At 33.5% G+C, this 14,218-nt stretch overlaps 1 protein-coding gene across 1 annotated transcript; it reads left to right on the forward strand.

Moving 5' to 3' along the window:
- Positions 1–202: 202 nt before the first annotated feature.
- LOTGIDRAFT_144072 (hypothetical protein) lies at positions 203–11,758 on the forward strand (the record flags this gene model as incomplete). The annotated part of the gene is made up of 28 exons (XM_009054750.1): positions 203–319; positions 628–852; positions 1,164–1,291; positions 1,494–1,682; positions 1,875–1,929; positions 2,296–2,472; positions 2,822–2,983; positions 3,335–3,415; positions 3,654–3,813; positions 4,083–4,290; positions 4,537–4,613; positions 4,840–4,958; positions 5,230–5,397; positions 5,599–5,778; positions 5,924–6,034; positions 6,226–6,482; positions 6,668–6,755; positions 7,037–7,139; positions 7,311–7,473; positions 8,267–8,356; positions 8,503–8,603; positions 8,855–8,969; positions 9,309–9,397; positions 9,857–9,996; positions 10,489–10,574; positions 10,651–10,856; positions 11,173–11,389; positions 11,602–11,758. Coding segments are annotated over 28 exons (3,969 nt in total), but the record flags the coding sequence as incomplete, so codon positions are not given.
- Between the last annotated feature and the right edge of the window lie 2,460 nt (positions 11,759–14,218).

Raw genomic sequence — 14,218 nt, forward strand, 5'->3', positions numbered from 1 at the left:
TTGATTTCAGGATGATGAAAAAGATAAGTCAGAGGAAGGAGAAGAAGAATTTCTGGTCAAATTTAAGAATTAGTAAGTAATACTATATAGAATATTTATATCTTGACCAGTTTTGCTTCACCTTTTGATAAAGAGTCATAAATTTAGACGATCGTGTCTCCTTGATTACTCAGAAACTTATATCCTTTTCTCTCCTTATAGCTCTCATCTACATTGTGATTGGAAGACTCAGAAAGAATTGGAAGCCAAAGACAAGAGAATTCTGGGTAAACTCAAGAGATATAGATTGAAAAAGCAACAGACAAATGTTTTTGAAATGGTAAGGCCCTATGTTCTATTTTTTTCACAAAGGCATAATGAAATGCATTGAACATGAGCATGTTTGTTCAGTCTTTCTGTTGAGAGCTCAGATTGACTGTATTTGCTAGTGCACAATCCAATCAAATCATTGCATTTACAAACTTCGTAATACAAAAAAGTCAAGGTATAAGACCAAGTACGTAATTCCTTGACATTCTGAAGATTTGTTTTGCCAGAATGTAGCTTCATGCTAAATAAAAGGAGATTATAGGATTTAAACATGAATTAGTAAGATTTCCATCTTCTAATGTTCCTACTCCATTACAGAATGATGAAGATGAATATTTCAACCCAGACTATACGGAAGTAGATAGAGTTTTAGATGAACAAATAGCTAAAGATCCAGCCACACAACAAGAAATGACATATTTCCTTATAAAATGGCGAAGTATGGCGTATGAAGATTGTACCTGGGAACTTCAGCAAGATGTAGATCCTAAGAAAGTGGAAGATTTCCGTAAATTCCGAACTCTACCATCACCAGAGGAACGAGTAGTATGTACTTTTACATTAAGGAATCATTAAGTGCATGAATAGTTTCCACTTTAAGACATTGTGCTTCCAAAGTTGATGGTTTTAATGATAGTTCCTGCAAATTTTCTGATTGAGTTTTTCCTATCAGTCATAAAATGGATGGACTTGCATCTATAGACTAGTGCCAAGTTCTTTACATGACAGAAAGGGATATACATTTATGTAAAGAGATCAGATGTTTTGAGTGGTTTATCTATGAATTTATAATCTCTCTGAAAATGTACAAAATAAATAAGTTACTCTCATTTATACTTTATTTTCCTTTCCAGCATAAAGAAAGACCAAGCCCTGATGAATGGAAACAACTACCTAAATCACGAGATTATAAAAATAACAATTCTATTCGAGAATACCAACTAGAAGGTGTTAATTGGTTAACATTCTGTTATTATAATAGGTGAGAATTCTCATTTATTCTGTCATTTCTAATTGCTGATAAAAAGCGCGATAATAAGAGTTAATGTTTATTCTGCATGATAATTATTCTCCTAACAGGAAATTGTAGAAATAGTACTCAATGCATTGATTGGCAACAGATAAACAAAAAAAAACCTTTTAAATTTTGAATAATAAATTCATGAAATGTTTTATTTTTTCAGACAAAATTGTATCCTAGCTGACGAGATGGGACTTGGTAAAACTATACAGAGTATCACATTTTTACACGAAATAGATTTATATGGTATACATGGTCCTTTCCTAGTGGTAGCTCCATTATCAACTATAGCTAACTGGCAACGTGAATTTGAAACCTGGACTGACATGAATGTAATTACCTACCATGGAACGTAAGTAGATTAATCATATGGATATATCTCCTACGGACAATTAGTCTGTCGTCTAATGAGAGATAAGAGTTTGGATTGACAAGATCCGGGATGGTTTTAAAATTTTATATTTTGAATGATTTTTTTTCTTCTTGAAATTATTTGCCTAATGGTTAACAATGGAAATTTTTATTATTATGTCTTTTTTTTCAGTGCCCCTAGTCGTAATATGATACAAGAATATGAAATATACTATAGAGACTCTGCTGTAAGTTTACCTTATTTTTTCTGAAGTGTTAGTACTTTTAGGATCTAGCAGCTTATATTCTTTATGAAGTTGGCCTATATATAGTGCTTTTATTAGTGCAATGAATTTTTTTTTTAGTTTAATTATCTCCTTGTCATAAGACCATATATCGTTTTATGGCAAGTGTCCGCTGAACTTTGATAATTATCTCTGCACATGAGCGACTGCATGACATGAATTTATACAGTTTTATAGCTTGAATGTGTATGATGCTTCATCAATCAACGCTCCATGTTGAATGAGTTCAGGTCTATCTTCCACAATCTTTTAAACAAAATGATATAAATTTGTAAATGTTATTAATTGAATTATTTCTTGCTATTGCAGGGCAATAAGATACCTGGTATATATAAAATTCATGCTTTGATAACAACATATGAAATAATTATATCAGATGTAGATTTAATCAGTAGTATCAAATGGAGATGTTTGATTATTGATGAGGCTCATAGATTAAAGAATAGGAACTGTCGTTTAATGGACGGACTTAATAAAATAGATCTGGTAAGTTGGTTTTACTTTGTTGCTCAATGAGTTTCTCGCTTACTTACTGGTATAAAATCTAAAATAGAGTAGGCTTATGCTGCTGTCCTGGCAAAATGTCCCATATTGCACACTGTGTTGCCTTTTCTTCTTTAGCCAAGGTGCAGAAAAGTAGTACATAAATCTTCATTTCATTTACTGTTATCCATGGCGGTGAAAATACATAAACAAAACGATCTTAGCGCTAGGATGTCCCAGTTTCTTAACTTCTAAGTCTATTTCTAGGATATCCTAGAGTTAAGATCTTTTCAACAATACATGGCCAGACGTGAGCATCCACTTACTGATTATTTACCTATTTATCTTACAGGAACATAGGGTATTATTAACTGGTACACCCTTACAAAATAATACTGATGAATTATTCAGTTTACTTAATTTCCTTGAACCTAAACAATTTGCCTCCTCTGAAGCTTTTGTTGGGGAATTTGGTAATCTTAAAACTGAATCACAAGTTGATCAACTGAAAGAGGTATGTTGGTTTTGATTACTCATTTAAATGGATAATATCATTGATAGTAACTCAAGGAATCAAACTGCTCTATATTTGTGTTGGTAAAGAACATGTCCAGATTTTCATTCCAAATTTCCTTTCAACTTAGACTTCATTGACAATTGTGGATGTTATTAAGATATAGTATTGCTATAAATATGATTTTAAGAACCCTCAACAGTTATGTCTGCTATATCATCTTTGGCTGAAAGCAGACGTCAATACCAACCCTCAACAGAATTGAAAATGAGTGTGCTATCCTGATGAAACTTGATGCACCTTCATTGTTATTGCTATTATTTATTTATTTATTTATTGTATTATTAATAGATTTTAAAACCAATGATGTTACGAAGGTTAAAGGAAGATGTAGAGAAAAACCTGGCACCAAAAGAAGAAACAATTGTAGAGGTTTGTGTTTTATACCATCCCAATAATTTAAGACAATTTAGTATTCATATTTGTCATGAAATAGAGTACAAAGCATTTAACAGTTCAGCAAAAAAACAAAAATTTAAAGTGTACACAAAGTAGTTTTGGAATTTGTCTTCTGCAACATTAGTAAGATGTGTTTGTGAAACTTTACATTTCAAGACAAGAATGCAAGTGGCATGGTCTATATTCTAAAAGCAATTTTTTATCCTTCCAGGTTGAATTGACAAACATACAGAAGAAATATTACCGTGCCATATTGGAAAGAAATTTTACATTCTTATCTAAAGGTGCCACAGGGTCTGCTAATGTGCCAAATTTAATGAACACAATGATGGAATTGAGAAAATGTTGTAATCATCCCTTCCTTATTAAAGGTATTATTAACTCTTATCTCATGTCATATTTATTGAGTTTTGAGAAATTTTTAGAAACAGAAGTTGCATGTGCTACCTTTAAGAACCGTGAACAGTTGGTAATGCCTGGATAAATAGTAGGCTTATGGCCATTAAAATTTCCCTAATTGCACACTGCATGACATTGCCTCTCTTCATTAGGTTGATAAATTATCAGTTACTCTCGAAGTTGACAAACCCGGTCGTGGAGTGTATGTTATGTATAAATTTTTTTCTTGTTTTTTAATCAGGTGCTGAAGATAAAATTATGGATGATATGAAAACTAAAACGCCAACCGATATCGACCCCACATTTACTGCTATGGTACAGTCCTGTGGTAAAATGGTATTAATGGATAAATTATTACCGAAATTAAAACAGGGTGGCCATAAAGTGTTAATCTTCTCTCAGATGATAAAAGTGTTGGATATATTAGAGGATTATCTTGTACATAAACAGTAAGTTATTGCCCTTGTATTAATTAATATCCCTCATTGAATTCATTGCATTATGAAAAAGAATTCATTAAGGAAAGCTTTAGAATCCTGCTGATATAGTATTAAGGAGTGAAAAGTTATGGAACATATTTGGACACTGACACTGTCAAAGTGAATTCAAGGGAGAATTGTCTACCTTTTAACCATTGTTCAGTCCTTATGTTTCTGTTATTTTGGTTTTAATTATGAATGTTTTCTTCTCAATAGTTATTTATATGAACGACTAGATGGTAGAATAAGAGGTAATATTCGACAAGAAGCCATTGATAGATTCTCCAAGAAAGGTGAGATTCTTGTCATGTTTACTTGACTATTATGTTACATTTACCTCTGTTGTAAGCTTTCTTGGCCAAATTTCCCTCATTGCACACTGCATGATATTGCTCATCGTCACAAGTTTTAACTGAAGCACAAGAGTGTAATGTTATTTATACCTAAAAAAGAGATGAGAAAACATGAAGTTCTAAAATTCCCTACTACAGGTCATAATTGTTTGTTTTTGAATTTCAGATTCTGATAGATTTGTATTTTTACTGTGTACTCGAGCTGGAGGTCTAGGTATCAATCTGACAGCAGCTGATACTTGTATTATATATGATTCAGACTGGAATCCACAGAATGACTTGCAGGTAATATACTAGACCAAACTCAGAGCATTTCAAAGTTGTTAATAGAGCATTGGAGTGATACGGTAGGTTGTCGTCTACCACATGATTAAGTTGTAGTTTGAATCCTAAAGCATGATAATTATGCAATGGCCAGTGCTTTTGGTAATCAATCTGGTGTTTTAATTTACCTAATCCCTCACCTCAAAAAGCTGCCAGAATAATCTTTGCCAGCATAGAGCCAGTTGTCAAGTCTGACTGCCATATCTTCATGCAACATTTATGGAAATTTCAGGCACAAGCTAGATGTCATCGTATTGGACAACAGAAAGCAGTGAAGATTTATAGACTGGTTACCAGGAACTCATATGAAAGAGAGATGTTTGATAGAGCTTCAATGAAACTAGGCTTAGATAAAGCTGTTTTACAGTCTCTTGGTGGAGAAAAACCTGGTACCAATCAGGTAAGCTTTGGTGATTTGTAATCATTTGATTTGTTTTAACTCAGTTATTTAAGTCAAAGTGCAGTTGCTAAGGAAGTGATATGGAGCAGTAGAACTTCTTAATAAGTATGAGATTAAGATTCTATGCAGTGAGGCAGGAGCTTTTCACAAATGGTATTAGAAATATGTGCCAAATCTTAAAAAATATATGCGAATTTTCAGCCATCCCAACTATCAAAGAAAGAGGTTGAAGAGTTATTAAAGAAAGGTGCGTATGGTGCATTAATGGATGACGATACAGCAGGTGATGATTTCTGTGAAGAAGATATTGATCAGATTTTAAAACGTCGTACACAAGTTATACAAATAGAATCAGAGGGAAAAGGCTCCACATTTGCCAAGGTAGGTTAAGTTTGTATTTTTTGTTGTGGTGCATATTGGATTAATTTCCGTGTGATGTTTCAATGGTTATTGTTTGTGGGAATAATTGTTATGGTTGATATCATATGAAACTTGAACTCTATATATTTGTTCCTTTCTGTTGTAGGCTAGTTTCAGTTTATCAACCAACAGAACTGATATAGATATTAATGATCCGGAATTCTGGCAGAAGTGGGCCAAGAAAGCTGATATTGATGTGGATGAGATTCAGAACAGGGTAAGCTTGGATTAAAACTTTAAATTCTTTCGCTTTTATCGCGAGGGATTAACAATTTTACAATCAACAAAATATTTTGTTTCGAGAAAGGCCCTTGATGCCTTGTCTCTTGTGTTCCTGTGACAATTGAAAATTGGAAAATTTGGACCTAACAAATGGAAAGTTCTTCATTTTATTTTCCTTGCTTGTAGAATGAATTGATAATTGATCTACCAAGACGAAGAAAACAAACAACACGATTTGGTAATGATGATACAGTTGTTGATATGAGCGAACTAGAATCTTCTAGTGATAGTGATGAAGAAGGCAAGGCAACATCCTCCTCAAAACGTAAATCCAAACGTAAATCACGAAAAGATGATGATGAAGATTTTAATGATGAATACACTGGTGATGGTTATTGTCGTTCTGAATGCTTCAAAGTGGAGAAATCAATGATGGTTTATGGGTAAGTTTTGATTGATGATGTACTAAATTTCACTTAAGGTTAGAGTTCATTGCCAATCCATACGGAAACCCTAATAGTTTAAACAGGAAGTGACATTTACTGTAGAAAACTTTTCTTGAAGAACTTTCTGCTTTTATCTCCTTGACAAAATATAAATGAATGTTCACATTTTCTATATTTTACAGTTGGGGAAGATGGGGTGATATATTGAATCATGTAAGATTTAAAAGACGTCTGGATGAAAAAGATATTGAGACCATAGCTCGAGGAATTGTAAGTGTTCTTGTCTACATATTAGAAATGTTTCTAATCGGGAAGTAAAATACATGTAGGCTGCACATAACAAGCCATAGACTTTTGGTACTGTATATACTGAAATAGATGTTAATGTTGCATTATGGAATTACGCTTAAACCAGAGCATTTCGGCCATGTTTTATTCATTAATGTCCTTCAAGGCATCCTAAAACAGGACGGTAAGGGCAAGCAACTCTATTTGACTACAGAAGGGAGTAATCCAGACAACAATATGACAACTTGTCTTTCCAATTTCAGCTGGTGTGTTGTTTATCAACCTATAAAGGTGATGATAAAATTAAAAGTTTTATATTAGATTTAGTGTCACCCAACAGTAACGCTGTTCTTAAAAATCATAAAGGTATGTACCCCTTTCGCGTGTTAATTGTTTTCAATTTCCCTCATTGCACACTGCATGATGTTGTCTGTCTTCATTGGCCCACTTGGTGCAGAAAAGTAGAACGTAAAATTCCATTTCATTTCATTTTTTCTGGTCTCTATGTAATTCATCATTATTGGTGAACTTTTTCAGGTTTATCGGCGCCAGTACCACGTGGAAGAAAGAGTAATAAAAAAAGAGATCCTAATATACCAGAACCTGTGGAACCAGAATCAGAAAAATTTAACATAGATCTTAACCCTGCTTCCGTCCTTGATCCAGCTTATACACGTCATTTAGACAGACATTCTAACAAGTAGGTTATATCTTATACACGTCATTTAGACAGACATTGTAACAAGTAGGTTATATCTTATACACGTCATTTAGACAGACATTCTAACAAGTAGGTTATATCTTATACACATCAGTTAGACAGACATTGTAACAAGAAGGTTATATCTTATACACGTCATTTAGACAGACATTGTAACAAGTAGGATATATCTTATACACGTCATTTAGACAGACATTGTAACAAGTAGGTTATATCTTATACACGTCATTTAGACAGACATTGTAACAAGTAGGTTATATCTTATACACATCATTTAGACAGACATTGTAACAAGAAGGTTATATCTTATACACGTCATTTAGACAGACATTGTAACAAGTAGGTTATATCTTATACACATCATTTAGACAGACATTGTAACAAGAAGGTTATATCTTATACACGTCATTTAGACAGACATTGTAACAAGTAGGTTATATCTTATACACGTCATTTAGACAGACATTGTAACAAGAAGGTTATATCTTATACACGTCATTTAGACAGACATTGTAACAAGTAGGATATATCTTATACACGTCATTTAGACTGACATTCTAACAAGTAGGTTATATCTTATACACGTCATTTAGACAGACATTGTAACAAGAAGGTTATATCTTATACACGTCATTTAGACAGACATTGTAACAAGTAGGATATATCTTATACACGTCATTTAGACTGACATTCTAACAAGTAGGTTATATCTTATACACGTCATTTAGACATTCTTAGGTCTATCTTAAAACAATACTTAATATATTTTCAGAGTTTTATTACGGGTTCGTCTTCTCTACTACCTCAAACAAGAAATTGTTGGTGAAGAAGCACATAAGGTCTTCCAAGGAGCAAATATCAAGTAAGTCTTTTCAATATATATATTTCCATGGAAACCTGATAGGATAGAATTCACCCTTTCAAGACATTAAAACTGTAAGAAACAGTATAGCAATGGATCTCTGTTGATCTCTGATGATGCTAATTGAATATTACATGTATTTTCAGGGATATTAACATTCCTAAACCATCAGCTGATCGTGATACACCTACATTCTGGTGGGATGAGCTAGCTGATAGATCTCTTATTGTAGGAGTCTTTAAACATGGTAAGTTTTTCATATGTTAATGTTTCGTTGGTTGGTCATCTTTTCGATGAATTTGTTATAATTGAAATAAGCTTAAGTATTGACAGCGTACTAGATAATGTAGTCTATGGGTGTCTTCATGACCAGTCTTTAACTCGACTTTGGAATATTAAGTTAAGAGCGTTCCTACCTGGTTTTAGGAACTTACTATACCAGTACAGACGAAAGATTTAAAGATATAGAATAGTTTATGATGGTCTTCATTCTTTTAGGTTATGAAAAGTTTAACCAGATACGTTCTGATCCAACATTAGTATTTCTATCAAGATGTGGTCCACCAGATGGCGCAGCTTTACTTCGTGAACAAAACGAGGAAAATGATGACAAGTGAGTAAAACTATTGGATTCAAGTTTTCAATTTTGCAGTTGGCAAAAAGGGCATCTCATTTGAGTTCGTTATGTATTAACGCCATGGTTCTAGAAAAGAGTAGCTTTAGCCTTGACCCTTTGAGCCCATGTACCAGATTAAAACACTGATGCACCCAAGTATTCTAATGATGATTAGCCATGCTAATACTGAGAATATTTAGTCTGGATGTGCTGGACTAAATATACCATGAGTACAAGCTCTTTCTCAATGAACCACTGAAGAATACACTATTTTGACCTCCATTGACAAAAGAGTTTGTACCAAAGTTTTCTAGCATTCATTTTTTTTTTTTTCAGGAATGATGATGATGATTTTGATGATGATGAAGCTTCCATGACGTCTGCTCCTGAATCGAAGAAATCCACAAATCCTTCCAAATCAGAAGGTAAGAATCAATTCAACTATTAATTTTATGGACATGGTGATTCAGACCAGCCCAAATTATCTACTTTCAGTTTGCTATGATGATTATTTAGTTCTGTCAATCCAATGAAATAGGATGATTTCAAACCTTAAGATAATCTGAGCCTACAGTAAGAGATAGCAGGGTAGTTGTAATTAGGAAGAGGGGTTCTTAGAGTTTGTTTTGGGAGGAATCCCCCTCTCAGAAACATATATTAAAAGAGATTGTAAAGAGATTTTATGAATACTATTTATGTGTATCAGGGACACTGTAAGCATTGATTTGCACCATTCAATTATCAGTCAGTAGTCTGTGGTTCTTGCAATTCCAATAAAATAATCATTCTATGACGTCACTATCACAAAATCTGCTAATAGTCTGTTTTAAATTTCTGAGTAAAATTAAATAGAATTCTTCCGAAAATTTGATGTAAATAATAAGTGATATTTTCTTTTCTAGATAATGGGGATAAATTACCATTCCCAGATAAATCTGAATTGAACTCGAGGTTACGTAGATTAATTACATGTTATCAACGTGGAAATAAAAAACGTATCATGGAGATGGAGATGCAACAACGAGTAAGTTGGTTATTGATCTTGTGGGATGAAAGTTTGCCAGGCTAGCTGAGATTTGATTAAGGAGAACATTTGAATTTACAATCATATCCTGAATTTTAACTGTTCTTCCAAGGGAGACTACTCTCAATATAGACTTTATAGTTTAAGACCACAATATTACAATGACTGTCAGAACATATCGTAAGAAAAAATTCAGACTTGAAGGACCAAGAAAGTTTGTCCATTTATGTATATATATGCCTAAAGTACAAGCATTTATGTTGCCGTTAATTTAAATATGGAATATATTTTTTATCTTATTTTGTAGAAATTAGAAAAGCGTGGCAGAAGCGATCTGGCTATGAAAGAAAGAGAATATCGCAGAAGAGAATCTTTACAGAAGTAAGTTGTTTTTTTTTTGTCAATTTTAATACTCTAGCAAATATAGGGTGACTTTTTGATGCCAGAATTAGGACTTTTAATCAAGTTCTACAAATCGTTTTTTAACCACAGGGACATTTGAGCTTTTCAGAATATTTTGCTATGAAAAATAAATTATCAGACTACAATATAAACAATATCTCATTTGAGATGCATTTGTTTCCATGCTGAAATCCACTGCTGTATTCATTTAATCAAAAAATTATATTGTATTTAATCATGATATCATTTTAGTCGTTGGTCAAGAAGAGAAGAAGCTGATTTCTATAAAACTGCCTCATCATTTGGTGTAGAGATTGACAGGAAGACTGGAAGATTTATTTGGGATAAATTTAGAAGTTTGGCTAAATTAGATAAGAAGTTTGATGATACACTCACAGAATACTTTCAGGGATTTTATTTCATGTGCCAAAAAGTTTGTGGAAAGCTGGGAAAAGAGAGTGAGTATCTTTGAATTTCAAAATGCCAATTATTTATGGCCAATACAATCAAATGTTACTGCATGGAAACTTTTCTCTTATCTTGACAGAATGGTTGGTGCCTGTGTGCCGTGAGTTAGGCTGTTTGCCTTCTGCGCGGTAGATAGCATAGTGATTGTTTTGAAGGTTAAGGTTTATGGTTCTTACCACATGATTAAACCATATCTGTAATGAATATAAGTGGATTGTGCTGGTTCAGGATTTATTGCACATTGATTTTTCTCTTTTTCATGAGTCCAATAAGGTTTAGAAATACTAATTCCATCTTCAATTTCAGTCAAAGCTCCACCAAATACCATGTATGTTGAACCGATCACAGAAGAACGTGCTGCTAGATGTCTAGCACGAATTGATATTATCAATAAGATACGGGAAGAAATGTTATACCATCCAAAATTAGACGAACATATCCAATTATGTCAGCCATCTTTTGATATGCCAAGATGGTGGATCTGTGGTAAACATGATAAAGAATTGTTAATAGGAGCAGCCAGGTAAGACAAAAGCTGAAATCTAAAGTGTAACTTGCATCAGATTTTCTGAAGGGTAATTCTGCCTTTGACTGTGTTTCCAAGCCATTTGACTTAAGCTGAGGAACACCTGTTGACTTAAGAAATTAAGAAACTTGCAAAGGAAATGCCACTACATATTCAAGTGAAATAAAATTAAGCAGTTTTATATATTCCTGACTATTTTGATTTTACAGACATGGTGTGGCCAGAACTGATTATCATATCTTACGAGATCCAACATTATCATTTCATGAAGTATTTACTAAAGCTACAGCTCGTGGTAATAATTCACCTTTTAGTCATCTAAATCCTAATGGTACCCCAGGTACACCTAGCACTCCAAGAGGTTAGTATTTTATTATCATTATTAAAACCAAACCAATTTATAAATGGGACCTTATTTCACTTTATCCAAATAGTTTTGTATGAGGCAGTGGAATTTAACCAATCAAAATGACCTTTCTCAGAACAGAAGTGTATTGTGCTTGTGTTCGTATTTTCAAAACAAAATGAAAAATGGTTGAATATAAGCATGTTGATTGGCTGGTTTGAGAATCACAAGACAAACCTTGATAACATAAAACTGATGTATTGGCAATCATTTCCAGATGTCTTAAAATTTGAACTTAATTTTCCATTTCTTAATGATCTGTATTTCCTTCCAGGTGAAACTCCAAATCTACTTAAAGAAGAACTGGAAAATGAGACTCCATCCAAGAAGAGTGTAAAATCAGAAAGTTCGCAGGATGTTAAAGAGGAAAAAGATCCCTCCATTAAAAAGGAATCTCCTGTGAAAATGGAGACAAATGAGGATGAAGAAGGCTCTGATAAGGAAGAGGTGAGAGATAGTGACTCTCTAAAAAAGACAAGTGACTCGCCTTTGAAGAGTGACTCACCAACTAAGGATAAAAGTGACTCACCAACTAAGGATAAAAGTGACTCTCCAAATAAGGATAGAAGTGACTCGCCACACAAGGATGCAAGTGACTCGCCACACAAGGATGCGAGTGACTTGCCAAATAAGGATGCGAGTGACTTGCCAAATAAGGATGCGAGTGACTTATCAAATAAGGATGAGATTGACTTGCCAAATAAGGATGAGAGTGACTCACCAAATAAGGACAAGATTGACTCTCCACACAAAGATACAAGTGAATCGCCAATAAAAAGCGAAGTAGAAACAGAACTCAAAAAGGAGAGTGACTCTCCTATCAAAAGTGAAAAACCTGAAGTCGATGACTCAAAACCCACAAATAGTGAGGTCAAAGAGGAAGTAACTGTAAATGGTGATACAAGTGATAATGAATGTGATAAGGGTGAAGGGAAAGAAAGTGGCTCTTTGAAAGAAGAAAAGATTAAAGTAGAAAAGGACATTGTGAAAACAGAAAATGAAACAGAAGCCATGGATACCACAGAGAGTAAAGATAGTAAAGATTTTGTGAAGATAAAAGAAAAGAAGGAAGAGGTAGAAGAAGATGAATTAATAAAACGCGAATTACGTTCCGTCACAACGCCAAGACAGGTACTTAATGAAATATTTTCTGTTTTAGGTTGGCTCTGGGTTTGTTGTTGGTACAGGCTGATGTTTGCTAATTGGGTGCTTTGAATCCCATAAAGTATGAAAAGCCAATTATTTTGGACATGCTTTACGCCAATGAACTAGAAGCATCAAGCAGATGTGATTACAAATTTAACTTCTGTTCAGATTGATACTTTTTTGTAAATTTGGATTATTATCATTAATTCTATCTGTAACTATGTATATATTTATTTTAGTTCCCTGGAATGTATAATGAAGATTATTTAGAAATGGAAGGTTTAGAACCTGGTGAGATAACTGGCAGCAAATCATTCTTCAATCCACAGTTAGAATGGCCAAAGGTATGTATTCATATTCAATTTCTAGATTAACGTTATGGAACATTGATACTATTGCACTTGCCTTGGACCTGGTTCATGATGAATTATAATTGAACACAAATGTTCAATGAATTTATTTTATGATTTTGCTGTTTTAGGATCGTGTAATCTTCCATAGATTAGAACACATCTGTTATACTGTGGAGAAAGGAGAATGGCCATTTTCTAAGAAAGGATTTCCATCTGCTGCCTTTGATTCACGCAGTACAACTCCAGTAGGTTCCTCAACTCCGAAAGGTGACACACCTCATGGTGATTCAGATATTGAACCAACATTTGAAGGAATACAGGTGATGATTGGAGAATCTCCCAAAGATTTGGAGGCTCACATGTCTGAGGTAGGGTATCGTGTTACAAGGGTTCTGGCGTCATCCATCATTCATTATCATATCATTATCATTGGCTGCTTTTATCATTATCTTTATCAATTATCATTTGGTTTAGTGTCTTTGTGTGTCCTCTTTCAAAATTCAGCATGGCTTAAAATTGCTGTCTGCATGTTGTAATGGTATCAACTGTAAATTTTCAGAAATATGTTGTTTTTGTGAATTGTAAACTCTCAAAATTTCTGACCCATCCCTTGGAACTACACCCTATTTTATGGTTTGTTGAGTGTCTTTTCTTTATCATTTTTCATTATGAAATACATTTTTCATTCATTGCTTTTTGTTATAATATTAAATGTCAATAACTTTTATTGTGTGACCAGTTTGAATTATTGTGATTCGGTCATTTATTTCAAATCTTTGTTTGATGTGTAGATTTCCTATTTTAATGCTTTATTTACCATGACAATAGGGTGAAGGATTACGTATGAAAATCCAGAAAAGATCGGCTAAATCTAGTAGTGGTAGAAGAAGTAAATATGATATTGATTCTGATAGAGGTAAT

The sequence above is a fragment of the Lottia gigantea genome (assembly GCF_000327385.1).
Source record: "Lottia gigantea unplaced genomic scaffold LOTGIsca_223, whole genome shotgun sequence".
Classification (NCBI taxonomy): Eukaryota; Metazoa; Mollusca; class Gastropoda; family Lottiidae; genus Lottia; species Lottia gigantea.